Raw genomic sequence first — 15,498 nt, forward strand, 5'->3', positions numbered from 1 at the left:
GTCTTTCACTTGTTTGATTAGTTACTCCGAGATATTTTATATTATTTCTGGCTATTGTAAAGGATGTTGTTTCTCTGATTTTTTTTTTCTCAGTCCATTCTATGCAGTCTTTCTAGGTCTTCCTCCTGGTAAGGAAACACACACCTTTACCTTAAAAAAAAATTATCCTCACTCCTCCCACAGCCTGTTTCATGACATATTGAAACATGCTTATCCCTTGAGGGGAACTAGAGCAGTCAAGGCCCACCCCGATCTATCCCCTCCAAGATTAGTGGGAACATGCCTGGTTTTCTCCTTCCGCAGAAAGAGAAGTGGCAGAGATTTCAGAGGTCTCACGGGACTGCGACAGAGGCAAACCACACGTGACCTCTACAGACTGGGATATGGACCTCTGATGTAACAAGGCCATTCAGACTTGTGTCCCCTCACAAACAACTCTGGGGCATGGCTCCTGGGGTGACATTTGTCCCATCTGATCCATATGACTGCGGACTTACATTATGTGTATTTGGGGGACAGGAAAACCCATAGTCCTTCCATGACCCACATCAGCTGCTACAAGGATCAGAAGATTCTTGGTCCCCACGAGTACACGGGGTATCACAACTGACCCAGAAGCTTCTTCCTATGCATCCTGGCTGAACACACCACTCAGGCAGCTTTAAAATAGCTTGGGCCACACTCCAAGTGTAGAATTTAGCCAGAATCCCTGAGAGTGGGGATTCTGAGTTGTCAGTATTTTTAAGCTCGCTGGGTGATTCCAAGTGCATCCAAGATTGAAAAGCGCTGTTTGGAGGTGACACGGATCCAGGCATCTCCCCATGCAGCCTTCAACACTCTTCCCTCTGTGAGGGTTCCATATGTGGTCAGTTCCTATGTGGTCCTTGTATACACGTCTTAATTGTCATTGATCCAAGAGTGCTTCTTTAGCTCCTCTGCAGGCTGAGTTTGTTTCAGCTGTCAGTTCCACAAACTGAAGAAGGGTATTATTGTCTTAGCCAATACTTTTCTGAGCCAGGCCATTTGGATGGTGGAACACTACCCAATCTAGGAACTGGCTAGTCAGAGGGAAAAACTATGTCTTTCTTACCCTAATCACCCATGGAAAAGGACAGAGGTTATGTAAATAGAACACAGCCATCCTGCTTTGTCTTAGAACTGTTTTATATGAACATGGGCTACAGCAGGTACCATTTCCTTTAACAGAGTTAGAAGAATACTTGATTTATCTGATTTAATTACAAATCATAATGTTGAAATAAAATATTTCTTTCTCCTTTATCTTTTTTTTTTTTCAAGATAGGGTTTAATTCTTGCTGTTCTGGAACTAGCTTTGTAGAACAGGCTGACCTCAAATTCACAGAAATCTGCCTGCCTCTTCCTCTCGAGTGCTGGGATCAAAAGTGTGTGCCACCACCACCCGGTGAAATAAAATGTATTTCTAAGACTCTATAAAAATTAAGGATTTGAGTTTTATTTTCCTAATAGAATGTGATCTATTCATGAGTCTTTTCAAGTTTATATTGAACAATAAAATAAATAAACCACTCAAGTAGATTTAGAATATATGTATAATTTTACAATCCCATGTTCATAGAAATCAGTATTGAATTTTAGAATAAAAAAATTATGATATTCATTATTATCTCAGCCAGAGCAACCTTTTCAGCTTTTGTAAGAATAATTTAAATTGAAGTAGAATTATACATAAAGACATGGTCGCCATCACAAGTACGCCACTTCTCAATGGCTTTTTGTTTGTTTGTTTACAAATAAGCACCCTTGGGTCCAGCACCCAGGTTAAGAAATCAAATGTTCTTATCACCCTCGAGACAGCCTTTGTGCTTGCTTTCAGTCAGAGCACCCTCCAAGAACAACCACTGTGTTGATGTCTACCTACATAGATTTGTTCAGCTGCCTTTTGTCCTTTCTCTGTTAACCACGTAGCATGTGCTTTATCGAGTTCTGACCTCTTTCCTTAGGATATTTTGCTTGTAGTTATACTTTTAGCCAGAGGTTTTAATTTTTGAAATTTAGCTTGGCAAACATTTTTCTTTTCAAAGCCAGGAAATGGGATAGAGTTGGGGGGCACAAAAACAAATAAGGGCAAGTCCTGGCTCTAAGGTTACATCCAGTGTTGTAATCTAGCAATGTGCTGTAAAGTGAAAGCCACTTTGTTAGACAAATATTTGTCCAGTCTTCACAATGAAGCAGTTGCTATCACGTATCCTTGTACTAAGGATAATACTGCACAGGCCAACAGAAATTCTAGAAGAAATCCCGTCTTTCAGCTCTGTGCCACACATAGACAATGCATAGACAAGGGATGCCCACTGGTACCCATTCCCAGTCTGTCTCGCTTCTGATTTAACCTAATGGGGTGTTACTGATGAAAAAGCTATTTCTTCCCGCACCTTGGAGTGTCCCTGGTGAACCGCAGGGCAGTTTGCAAACTGTCGAGTCTGAGAGGCACTTATCTATATCTGTCATTAATCTATTTTACTCCCTTCATCCCTGTTGCTGCTGCCTTTAAGGATCAAAACAAAGCCTGCTCCAGCCTTTGGATGTCAGCTTACCTAGGAGTGAGGCTGAGCATCGTGTGGCTTTCCAAAACCATAAAATGAGAGGAGACAATTACCAGAGTCATGAACCTCGTGCGCTTCGTTTTAATAAGAACAGGCTGTAGTACATGTTTGATTAGTGGCTCTTGGCTCTTTGCAGAGTCCAGTGAGTGACTTGAAAAAGTCATGACGCCAGAGGGAAGAGGGATTAGTAGTGAACTCAACACCATTCCAGGACTGATAGTTTGGGAAGAAGCAGAAGAGGTCATTTTGTTTCACTTGGCTGGTTCATCCTCCACCTCCATTTTTTATATGGAAAAAAAAATCTCAAGTCTCTAAAAATAGAGTTGACCATAAAATCCACACCTGTGTTCCCATCCTTCTGCTTTGGAAATTATCAGTTTCTACTCAGTTCATGTCTAACCCTCCCCTGATTATTCTAACACATAAATTACTCATTTCAAATTACTTCACAAAGTAAAATCTCCTGGTTTAATCTCCCTGGTTAACGGGCTCAGACAGAAGTCGCTTGACAAATTACTGGCAGTTACATTTAACCTACACTCTCAAAGTAAAAATACTACAAGATTTATTAGCAGACTTATTACATTGCTATTAAATTGTCTGGCACACAATTCAATTATTTAGCCTAAAAATGCCTGGTTTTAGGTTTTTGGTTAGAAACCTGGCACCTTCTCCAAAGAGTTCAACAGGGTGTGGCGAAAGATTTGTTGACATCCTTTTTCCTCAGTGATTTTGAAAAAGAAAGCTGATAAATTTGTGCAAGTGAAAGTGTTTCTTTTAATTATTTAGTAATAAAAGAGCCTCAAATGCCTCCTAAGTGCCGTTATTTTCCATCTTCAGCCTGTTGTGTTTTCAAAGAAGGTTAGCTGGTGTTTGCTGTTCGTGACCCCTGTCCGCTCACTATACCTGCCGTGAGCTATCACAGCGTAATGGGGCCACAATTCTCCCACAATTCCTAGCGTTAAACTCCCACTGTTCCATTATTTGGGCCTTTCAAGACATTCCAGAGGTTTCCAGAGCTTGTTTCCTCATGAAAATGACCCCTAGTGTCTTTGCTGTAGATTTAGCCATACCTGCTACCTACTTGCTCGGCTTGTGTCTCCAAATGCTTTCTAAAACGCGTGACACCTATGACCTGAAGAGAGGGGCTGAAGCACTCCTTCAGTGAGCATTTCAGGAGGGGACAGCTAGGAGTGAGAAAAGCTGCCCTGGTTTTCTGTATCAACAACATATAGAAAACAGACATTTATCTGTGTCAAGCTCCAGCTGTTTCCAGCTGTTTCTCTACGGGACGAAAGCAGTAAAGACCAATAGGCTGACAGTTTCACAGTTTTCACTGTGCACTTTTTCTGGGCAGGTTATTCACATCCAACTCCTTCGATGTGATCAGTGATGACGCTTTTATCGGTCTTCCACATCTAGAATATTTGTAAGTAAGACAACCCCACTTCTCCCCCATCCCCCTACCCCAACGCTGACTCAGGACAGGTACTCCTCGGCTCCTGTGGCTGTCTGACCAAAAGTGTTGTCGCCTCTTGCAGATTCATAGAAAACAACAACATCAAGTCCATTTCAAGACATACTTTCCGGGGACTCAAGTCTTTAATTCACTTGTAAGTATAGTTGTTGCTATTATTTTTCAAGTTTTGTTTGTTGGGCTGATTTGGGTTTATTGGGGATTCTGCAGTGCTGGGATCAAGCCCGAGGCCTTGTATTCACTATGTGAGCACTTTACCACTGAGCGATAGCCCTACCTTTGTTTTTGAGCCATGAATTCAGTTTGGTTCCTAAGCTTAAGAGTGCCCATGAAAATTTAAGAACTCGAATTCTTTCTCTCAATGCACACTCGCTGTCCTCTCTGTCATCTGTCAGCAAGTACTCAGGAAATTGATTGTGTTTGCTATTTTTAGCCCAGATGGAGCATAATTAGAAAAGCAATCTAATGTAGGGGAATAAGATGACTGAAATGAGTTTTATTGGAGAATTATACTGGAGAATAGTAAGTTTGACTATATCCTTTAATTTGATGTTTGCTGTTCTTTTTTTCACCATATAAGTCCTGACTTTATATGTATTTAAACAGGATGTAACCATAGGCAGTATCTATGTAGTGCTTGAACGGTCTATTTTATAACTCGAAAAACTTAATTATTTGGTGGGTAATTAAAGATACAGCAGTCATTCTAAACAAGGGACAATTACTGTGGGAAAACACTCTTGTACACTGTAAAGATTTATCACTCATATTAGTTTAATAAAATGTTGATTGGCCAGTAGCCAGGCAGAAAGTATAGGCAGGGCAACCAGACTAAGAGAATTCTGGGAAGGGGAAAGGCAGAGAATGAGTTAGCAGCCAGATGCAGAGGAAGCAAGATGAGAATGCCTCACTGAGGAAAGGTACCAAGTCATGTGGCTAAGTATAGACAAGTATTATGGGCTAATTTAAGTTATAAGAGTCAGTTAATAATAAGCCTCAGCCAATAGGCCAAACAGGTTATAATTAATATAAGCCTCTGTGTGTTTCTTTGGGACTGAACCACTGTGGAACTGGGTGGGAGAGAAACTTCTGTCTACAGACAATATTGTCTTCCAGGAAACATGAAGAAATATTAGTGTGCTTCCTGGTTACATGAGACCGTGACCAGCATCTAATGCTGATCAAAGATGTGTACCATCACCACCCAGCTTTATTATTTATTTGGAGACAGCAACTTACTAAGTTGTCCAGGCTGGTTTTGATCTTGTTCTGCAGTCTAGACAAGTTTTGAATTTACAATTTTCTTGCCTCAAATTCCTGAGTATCTGGGATTACAGCCCTGCAGCACCAGGCTCAGATCAGAAACAGAATGTTGAGCAGGAAGACATGATTATTGAACTGATTTCTTATGTAACTATAAAAATACCAACTCAGCCGGGCAGTGGTGGTGCATGCCTTTAATCCCAGCACTTGGGAGGCAGAGGCAGGTGGATCTCTGTGAGTTAAAGGCCAGCCTAGTCTACAAGAGCTAGTTCCAGGACAGGCTCCAAAGCCACAGAGAAACCCTATCTTGAGAAACCAAGAAAAAAAAAAATCAGCTCAGTCTCTGAATTGGATTGGCTACTCAATCAATCAGTGGCGATTTTTTTAAACACCTAAGATGAGCCTTATCTGTGCTGATGATGTGAGAAATCTGTGTGTCATACTCATTCTGTCCATCTTGAGCTAATCTCACAGTTGCTCAGCTCCGTTCTAAGCCCTGATGAAGCAGAGTAACACTTGCTCTTAGAACCTGCTTTCTAGTGTGTCCATGTGGTCATCCTGCTATACCTACCAGGCCCCATTGTCTCTTGCTTTTAGGATTGCAACAAGAGGAAGCTGAAAGTCAAAGGTATTTTATATAATCCAATACTATTCTTTCAAGGCTTGTCTATGGTCATTATAGTACAAATACCATTTGCAATGCCCTTCCAGTTGGTGGTATGATATAAAGATGGTATGGAGCAGAATTAATATTATGCAGTGTTTATCATAGAGTCTAGTTCTGCAGAATGTTTTTTCAGACAAAACGCAATAAAATAAATAAACACACAAAAGATGCAATGGCTATTCACTACCATATGTGGTTGTGGGTTGAATGAGAATAACACCCATAGACTTATACATTCCTTAGCTGGTGGAACTGTTTGCAGAGGCTTAGGAGGAGTGACTTTATTGGAGGAGGTTTGTATCTGAGGGCAGGCTTAGGTCAAACAAAGGGGACCCTTAGGTCTTTTGCATCTTTCCCTAATCCGTGATACCGTTATTTTGATTTACAAAAGTGGAAACAATGCATGGGCCTTGCTAAGTCATCGCTAGGGGGCAATTTAAGCATTACAAGGAGTAAGAGCCCTGAAGATGAGCGAGATCCATCTCACCTTGAAGGAACAGGAAGAGGAACTGGTAAAGCAAACATTTCGCCCTGTTCAGGTTTTGCGCTCCCTTCTACTTACGCTCCTTTTGAAGGTGTACTTCCTGCTTCCCTTTAGAGATGGAGCAGGCAGCCTTTGAAACCCAATGTCTCTGCCTGCTCAGTACATCTAGTTCATTTCCCACTATATTTACTGCTTATGAATAAGCTTTGTTTCTTTAAGGTTTTAGGCTTCAAAGAGCATTTGCTCCACCTTCGACCAGTTCTTTCCAGTTGAAAGGCAAGCATCCCAGCAGCGAGGTGCTGTCTGCAAGCCCTCTGGCCTGTGTACACCACAGGGAGAATTTATAAAGCGGTTTCACACCCTTACCTCACTGTAGTCGCCAGGTGCCCTTATGGAAGGATTGGGCAGTGGCATTGCCCTCCTAGAGGCATGAGAATGAATGTGTAAATTATGCCCAGAGAGGACACTCCTCCCCTTCTCATGGGCCACAAAGTCGGAAGTTGCCCAAGCCTTTTTATTGTCAGAATTCTAGGGCAGCAGCATATGACATTATGTGGCAAGAGACCTGTAGTGTATGTTTCTGTGCGCCAAGATACAGAATTAGGGAAAAAGCACACCGTACTGTGAGTTTTCATGACTGGGGCCACCACCTCCACATCCTAGGGACCTGCTCTCACACACGCCTTCACTCTCCCCCAGTTCCTCCATGGTGACAACAGAGACTCTTGAAAGTGTAGCTTCAGCTCAGAGGCTGCTTGAAGTACATCCCCCAGGACTCCTGGGCTATTGCCCACATGGAACACCTGCTTGGGAGACTAGCGGCTAGGGGCAGGCATTCTGGAAGGCAGGAAGCCATCCTTCCCATCACTGCATCCACCTTGGTGTGCTGGTGGTTTGCCTGAGACAACCTTTAATTATGGCAATGGAACCCATTGGAAAATCGCCGCCATGGCAGACTAGACTGGCTCAGACAGCTCATTTGTTTCAGTGCCACGGGGCTGTGCTGCTAAGAAAGCAACACCCACGGCCATCTGGGGTGCTCCCACCCCACCCCCTGCAACCATCCTCACTTTGGGCTTGTGCCTCTAGGAGCCTGCAGCTTCACAGGCTGACATTCAGGTTTGCTCTGAACTGGAGAGAAAGCACGAGAACACTGCAGCATTTGCAATCCTGATTCCAGACCGGCGGGTTAGTTTTTCCCTGGGCACTGGCGCTCTCCAGTCTCCCTTCTAAGCACTTTGTAGCTATCCACCCATTTAATCTCCAAACAAGTTTGCGAGCTATGAGTTCCCGAGTACCTTGCTATCCTCACTGTCAATGCAGTGACAAAAAATGAGTCATTTTTTGTTTGTTTGTTTGTTTTTGTTTTGTTTTTCAAGATACAGTTTCTCTGTAGCTTTGGAGCCTGTCCTGGAACTAGCTCTTGTAGACCAGGCTGGCTTCGAACTCACAGAGATCCACCTGCCTCTGCCTCCCAAGTGCTGGTATTAAAGGCGTGCACCACCACCGCCCGGCTAAGATAAACTAACTTTTAACAATTACGATTTTCTCTGTGAGCTCAATTAACTGAGGTTTAATAGCCCTCATCATTTGACATTGGTGATTCCTTTCTTCTTGATTAGGCATACCTGAGAAGTGCCAATTGTCACTTAGTACCCACTGCAGAGTTGCTCACTGTCCCTCATAAGGAAAGGTATGAAGATGTGGTTTAAGAGCAAGATTAGAACTTGGAGAACTTTCTTACCTAAGAGAACTGACTTCATAGAAAACTGCCAAAACTGGAGCCTGCCTCCCATTCCGAGCTCACACCAATTACCACTGCACTCTGGAGCTGGTTTGTAGACTGATGGTGAGTCTGACGGAAGCTGGCTTGGGTCAAGGCCAGGCCCTGCTTTTCCTCAGCTCATCCCAGTTGAAAGTCAACTGATACCTCAGGAGGACACCTAGGTCCCCAGACCACTTTCTCTTTAATACTCCTAAGTTTTCTTCCTCTTGTTCCTAAGAAGAGTTCTCGGGTTAATATTAAAACTCAGCTCTGATTTAACCCTCACACTTAGCAGAGTAGCCCAATGAAGAGACCTTTGAAGAGAAGGGAGGTCTGGACCCCAGTTCACAGTTCCATTCCCACAAGCCATTGCTCTAAAGGACAGCAGATACTAGAGACCTTGGAGCACAGGAATGGTGATGTGGCTTCTAGAATCACTTGTTCTGGGTGGCTGTGTTAGTGATGGGAAGATGGAGCGCAGGACCAGTGATGTGGCTCCCAGAATCCCTTGTTCTAGGTGGCTGAGTTAGTGATGGGAAGAAAGCTTCACCGTGATGATTATTTTGTGCCTTCATTCTCTTAAAAACAGCTTTTGTAGTTTCAAAATTTTCTTAATGTGGTAAATAATTAGTGTATAGATTTATATATTGGTATATGTGTCAATAAAAGCAAAAGATAGATTTTTAGGACTACCAAGCTCTTTTTCCTAAGAAAGAGAGAAAAGACGGTTTCACCCTCCTAAGTTGAGATGGATCAACAGTTAAGAGCATCTGTTGCTCTTCTGGAGAACAGGAATACAGTTCCTACCACTCTTGGGGTAACTAGCTTACAACCATCAGTAACTCTAGGTTCAAGGGTACCTGACACACTCTTCTGACCTCAGAGGGCATACACACAGACACACACACACACAAACATAGGCATATGCACAGGCACACACACACATATAAGCATACAGAGACACACACAGATGCACACACATAGGCACACAGAGAGAGAGACACATACACATAGGCATGCACACAAACAGGAACACACACAAATAAATAATACATCTCTTAAAGTGTGTAGCTATTAAGCATCATTTGTTTTTATGGCAAGAAGGAAAAGTTCATTTTGGGATCTTGACACGCATAAGCCTTCAAAATTCACCTACAGGCACAGCAGTTTTCCCAGAATCCATTGTAATGGAGCAAGTATAAAGCCATTGGTAACTATGTTTCTTAACTGTCACAGTGAATGGAACCTACATTCTTTTCTCAGTCTCTCCAGATGGGATAACAGACACCTAGAGAGGGTAGGCTGGCAGGGGTGTACTCTGATAAGGTCAGACTGGTCCTGAACTAAGGGATACAGGGAGCTAAAGCTACAGCTGAGCTTCTACTAAGGAGAATAATATGGAACTGTTTCTCTGTAAAGCTGGCGGGTGGGCGGGGGCGCAGGAGTCTGAGGAAAAGTAGTGTGGATTGAAGAACTTGCCGCGGTGGAACCTGAAGGATGCTATAACCCCAACAACCCTGGCGGAACCCTAATCTTCAAGCCAACAGTGCTGTCTCAGGCTCTGCATTTGTCCTAGCTCCCTGATGGGCCCCACATCTCATTCTCTTCACTGATCTTTCAGCTTTCACCCTCCATATCTGACTCCAGGTTATTATTGTTAAGACTAATTAGATTCATGCTTCTCACCACCAAAAGCAACTTGGAGGAGGAGAGAGTTTATTTGGCTTACATATCCCAGTCACAGTCCAGAACTTGAAGGCAAGAAGCAGAAACTTGAAGGAGATGCTAGCCATGCTGCGTTTTGACTTACTCCTCCAGGGCTTTCTCAGCCTGCTTTCTTACATACCCCAGGACCACCTGTCCAGAGATAGCACTGTTCACAGTGGGCCGGACACTTCCACATCAATCATCCATCAAGAAAATGTCCCACAGGCCTGCTACAGACCAATCTGATTTAGGCATTTTCTCAGTGAGGCTCCCTCTTCTCTGATGACTCTAGCTTGTGTCAAGTTGCCAAAACCTAGGCAGCATAGGAAGGGACCAGAGTCTCAATGACCTTTCAAGGACACATCCCAAGTCATCTCCCACTTCTTAAAATTTCTACCATTTCCCAGTAACAGAACAGAGGCTGAGGACCAAGCCTCTAACACACGGGCCTGGAGCAGATATTCTACACCAGTGTAGCCTGGTTGTTTTTTGTTTTGTTTTTGTTTTTTCCGAGACTGGGTTTCTCTGTAGCTTTGAAGCCTGTCCTGGAAGTATTATGCCCAATTCCGAGAAGTCCCCTCAAGGCCAACAAAGAAACCGAGTCACATATGTAAAAGCAAAGAGCCTTTATTTTAACCAAATTTGCAAACTCGGTCTCTTTACATGTTCAATGTATTGGGATAACCGGAGGGCTCCGAGCTCAATTAGAATTGGGGTTTTATTGGGTTTTTAAAGGTGGGGGTGAGGGGTCTCTGAGGTTCAGGATCCCTGATTGGCTGATATTTGTCTAGGGTGTCCTGGTGAGTGTGCACTGGCAGGTGTTTCTATCTACAGCACTTGGAATGTCTGGCATTTTCTTTGAATGGTCTGCTCTTGGGTGGGGGTCGGGTTATCTCAGTTTATGGTTCTTCCTGCTACCAGGAAACTACTGAAACTACTGGGACTTGGGCCTCTCATTAAATTTATCAAGGGTTGAGTTCTACTCTGGCAGGTGATAATGGTTGGAAATAAAGAATTTCCTTTGGGTGACCTGTCCATACTTAGCTTATCATCCCTGGCCCCCACAGGAACTAGCTCTTGTGGACCAGGCTGGCCCTGAACTCACAGAGATTCACCTGCCTCTGCCTCCCGAGTGCTGGGATTAAAGGCCTGTACCACCACCACCTGGCTGCCCGATTGTTAAAGATGCAGAACCCGTAACCCAGCCGTTAAGTGGTAGAGTACTGGTTTCTACCCAGCTCAGGCTGACTGAAAAACCTACCAAACCCATTGTCACGGGGACTTGAACTTTCTGACTCTTTTCCCATTTTTTTTTTTTTTTTTTTTCCGAGACAGGGTTTCTCTATGGCTTTGGAGCCTGTCCTGGAACTAGCTCTTGTAGACCAGGCTGGCCTCGAACTCCCAGAGATCCGCCTGCCTCTGCCTCCCTGGTGCTGGGATTAAAGGCGTGCGCCACCACCTCCCGGCTCTCTTTTCCCATTCTTACATCCCCATGGTTCACTGAAAAAAAAAAAAAAAAAACATTTTGGCATCTAGTAGTAATTTCTAAAACCAACAAAACAGCATAATCAATTTTAAAGTAAGTTATAAAACTCATGAATGTTTAAATATGGAGGAGCTCATATTTAAGTAGCGGAGGTAAAAGACAGGGAACGTTGAAGAATGTTTTAAAAGACATTGAGAGAATTTTCAAAGACCTTTGAGATCAACAAAAGGCCCTTCTGCTCTAGCTTTAAATGTTATTGTGGAAAATATATAAAACGCACTGGCAAAACCTAAAAAGGGTCAGTACCTGGTACCCTTCTTCCCAGTGCTCAGTCATGCCCAGTTTTCTGTAGTGTGTATACATTTCTCTTACCTTCTTACCATCAAAACTATTTCCTATTTGTTAACTGTTATCACACTCATTCTGGTCATTTGTGAAACAGTAACTAGGAAAAGAAAGAAAATAATTCTGATATAACAGGTAAGAATCAGAAGACAGGAATAATTACAGAGGATGGATGAGGGGACATTAGTGGGAAAGCTTTTTGCCAAGATGGAAAGATTGAAATGAAAAAGCAAAAGCCAGAAACAAGGGGATGCCCTTCTGAAAGAAGAAAGGACATGAAGACAAAGGAACTGGAAAGTCTAGCTGCTCTCTGAAGCAAGAGGAGGTGCCCAGAAGAAGTCAAAGTCCCAGCCAAAATAGGGAGGGTATTTGGGGGTGAACATTACCATTATAGTGGTCCATCAGTCATCGCTTGGGAAGCATCCTCTAGGTTGGACCTGCGAGAGTGTGAGCCTCTGCTTATAAATTCAAAGAGGGATGCCCAGGCATCATTCTGCTGATGGTTTAATGTTGCTTTGCCTCAAGTCAGTACCAAGTGTTTTGTCGATGCTAAGTGGATGTTGACGCAAAGAGGTCAGAAACTGAAAATTCAACCAAAGAAATTGGAGTAGTAGCTTGGGAAAAGAGAAGTACTACATATCATTTAAGAGACTGAAAATGATTATTAAAAGGAAACTTTATTATTAATGGCATTTATTAAAATTTTCACCACATTGTTGTATCACTTTTGTCTTTCCAGGAGTCTCGCAAACAACAATCTCCAGACACTCCCAAAAGACATTTTCAAAGGCCTGGATTCTTTAACAAATGTGTAAGAGGACCTAAGAAATCACTGGTTAACTGCTTTAAAATGATTAGTGAGACCTGATATTGATGATTAATATTTTTAATTGGCTTTAAAATTAGAACGCTTTAATTGACTTCACTCGTGAATCTATGTAGATTAAATGTTAGAATTCTTTATGATTTAGCATGGGAAATCCTAAATGCTCAAGTACTCAGGCATTACTTTGAAACAGTGTGTGCAGGTCGGTAACGAGTGATTCTAAGGTCACTGGGGGAACCGGGAAAGTAGAGACCTCCACAAAAACTTCAAGATCTCTTTTTTTCTCATGAGGTCCAGGAAGTAGGGCTACAAAGAAAAAACATAAAGGAGTCTGGGAAACTGACAGAATAAGATGAAAGGTTACACCCATGGGTTGGTCAGCAACAGAAGTGGAGCAGGAAGTGGGGGAAGGGAGGAGGTTTGCCTTTTCTCTCATTAGCCTGAACAACAACTCTAGGCTTAATCCCCAGGAATTTGGCTTAAGCCCCAGGAAGGGAATGAACTTAATTATTTTTGACCCCTTTTCAAACAAAAAGAGCTTTCAAACTTTGACTTTTAAGCTTCAGAGTGAAAGATCTTGCAAGGAATTTGTATATTCTTTGTGGTTAGCAAAGTAAGTTCTATATACCCAGTCCTCCCCAAAGCAATTTAGTCTCCTTAAATCTCTTCCAGAACATTAGCAGGGCATTTACATTGCCCTAAAGCAGAATATAGGAACAAATGAAAAGATGTATGAGAACATTTTTATACTTACTTTGTTATTGAATATATAGAAAGAAAATTAAATAAATATAAATGTATGATGAAACTTAAATAACTTTTTAAGATTTTGATGGAACCAATAGAGAAAGTAAAAATAATAACACAGAGAGAGGATATATATCTATACTGATATCTCAAAACAGCTTTCTCTAATAACAACAACAGCAACCAAAAAATCAGAGTTAAGAATTTCATCCTAAGCCCAGAATTTAACTTCAAATCAAGAAGCTAATGGAATCCTTTTTGTTCTTTGCAGTTGCTCCAATGCCTACTTTTCTCTAACATGCCTACTTTCCCAGTTCCTGGAAACTGATTTCTTTCCAAACGAATGCCAGAATCAAGAACCTTCCTTGAGAGCCCAACAAATTTCTTATCTGCTCTGGCTTACAATAGCCCGGAAGGGCTGGCACTCTGGGATGAGGTCACTTCTGGGAAGGTTTTGAAAGCTAGATGATGCCCATCGCTTCCTTAGTTCATGGTGGGCCCTCTGTGCTGTGCTCCTGCAACACTTACAATTTGGCTCAGTCTCCCAGGGAATCCCAGAATGAGCTTAACCTAAATCAAGGATTATTTTAGAAGTACAAGAATTCATGATAGCTTCTCTTTTACTGGATTTCTTGCTGATTTTTTTTTAAATGAGCATATTCTTTAAGATGTGTTTGAACACACATGTATTTAAAATTATTTACGTGCTTCATGAAGAATGGGCATCACTTACTTATCTTATGAGTTCTGTGTGACCGGAAAAGAAATGGAAGATCTGCACGGAGGCCGAGTAAATAACAGAGAGCTTCGTGAGTCGGGGCCATGCGTGGAAACTTAAACTCTGCCTCATAGTTTATTACAGGCATGGGCTGTTGTAGGTATTAGGTCTGCATTAACTCTACTATGGCAAACTCGTTTCTCATTAAAGTGGAATTTGTAGACCCCAGAATAGGGTCAAGATTAACTATGCCTATGAAGAAGAAAAGCCACTGGCTCACTGGATTTAATTCAATATCATACAGCAAGCTCTACACTTTATCCTTTAGACACAATAACGTAGCTGCTGGATGCTCAGAGCCATGGAGTTCCTAGAGTGTGCTGCTAGGACAAATGAGGCTCCAAGTTTTAAGTTTGACCTCTATTTATCTATTTATTTATTTTTGTCCTAGGGATTGAGCCATGACTTTTTAATAGGGTAAGGATGCACGATTACACTTAGGAGCCTTAATTTTTTTTTTTTTTTAAGATTTGAATTGACTTTTTTTTTTCTCATCTTAGTATATTAGAAAATAATCACATTTGGGACAACTTAGATACATGAATCTATTTTTGAACTATACACTTTATGAACTCTAAATACAGATCACATATTTCTAATGAAATTTCTGATGAAAATTTAGCCTCCAAATTGAGATATAAGTATAAACTATACAGAGAACTTCAAAGATAATACTAAGAAAAAGAGAGAGAAAAATAAGAGTATTAATCTATTCACTATCTCTATAGTGTTTATATTGATTACACAGCCAGATGATGACATTTTGAATGTGTTGGAGTAAATAAAATGTTACAATTAGTTATACCCATTTCTGTTTACATTTCTTTAGGGTCCTTATAGAAAAATGCAACTTACACATACGACTCATACATTGTTTCCCTTGAGTTCATTTTTTTAGTGTGAGGCACCATTGCCTCCAAACATGGCTAGGTTATGAGGCTCTAGGCTGGCCTTAAGGGTGCTCTGTGATCTCTCAGAGCCCAAACTGGATGGACAGTCCAGTTCAACACAGATGATAGAGCATGTACGGGCTAATGCTGAAGTCGAAGTCATGCGTGGGTCGCGACAGGACCCACGTACTGCAAATGCAGCCGAGGTTTCTCTTTCAGGGACCTGAGAGGGAACTCATTTAATTGTGACTGTAAACTGAAGTGGCTGGTCGAATGGCTCGGCCACACCAATGCGACGGTGGAAGACATCTTCTGCGAAGGCCCCCCGGAATATAAGAAACGCAAGATCAATAGCCTCTCCCCCAAGGATTTTGATTGTATCATTACAGGTAATGTATGTATGTAATTTAATGTATGTAAAACCCATTTTACAGCAGAAGATTGTTTAAAGGGCTACATTCTTTTGCAAGTATAAAAA

At 42.0% G+C, this 15,498-nt stretch overlaps 1 protein-coding gene across 1 annotated transcript in view; it reads left to right on the top strand.

Annotated features, from left to right (window-relative positions):
* Lgi1 (leucine rich glioma inactivated 1) overlaps positions 1-15,498 on the top strand; it is a 40,155-nt gene that overhangs the window by 16,026 nt on the left and 8,631 nt on the right. The window contains exons 3-6 of the mRNA XM_050159418.1: positions 3,943-4,014; positions 4,127-4,198; positions 12,519-12,590; positions 15,240-15,409. Coding sequence (XP_050015375.1) covers positions 3,943-4,014; positions 4,127-4,198; positions 12,519-12,590; positions 15,240-15,409 — 386 coding nt within the window. The remainder of the gene's footprint in view (positions 1-3,942; positions 4,015-4,126; positions 4,199-12,518; positions 12,591-15,239; positions 15,410-15,498) is intronic.

Source organism: Alexandromys fortis, unplaced genomic scaffold (assembly GCF_014885135.2).
Source record: "Alexandromys fortis isolate MF-2015 unplaced genomic scaffold, M_Fortis_MF-2015_v1.1 scaffold_10, whole genome shotgun sequence".
In the NCBI taxonomy this organism is placed as follows: Eukaryota; Metazoa; Chordata; class Mammalia; order Rodentia; family Cricetidae; genus Alexandromys; species Alexandromys fortis.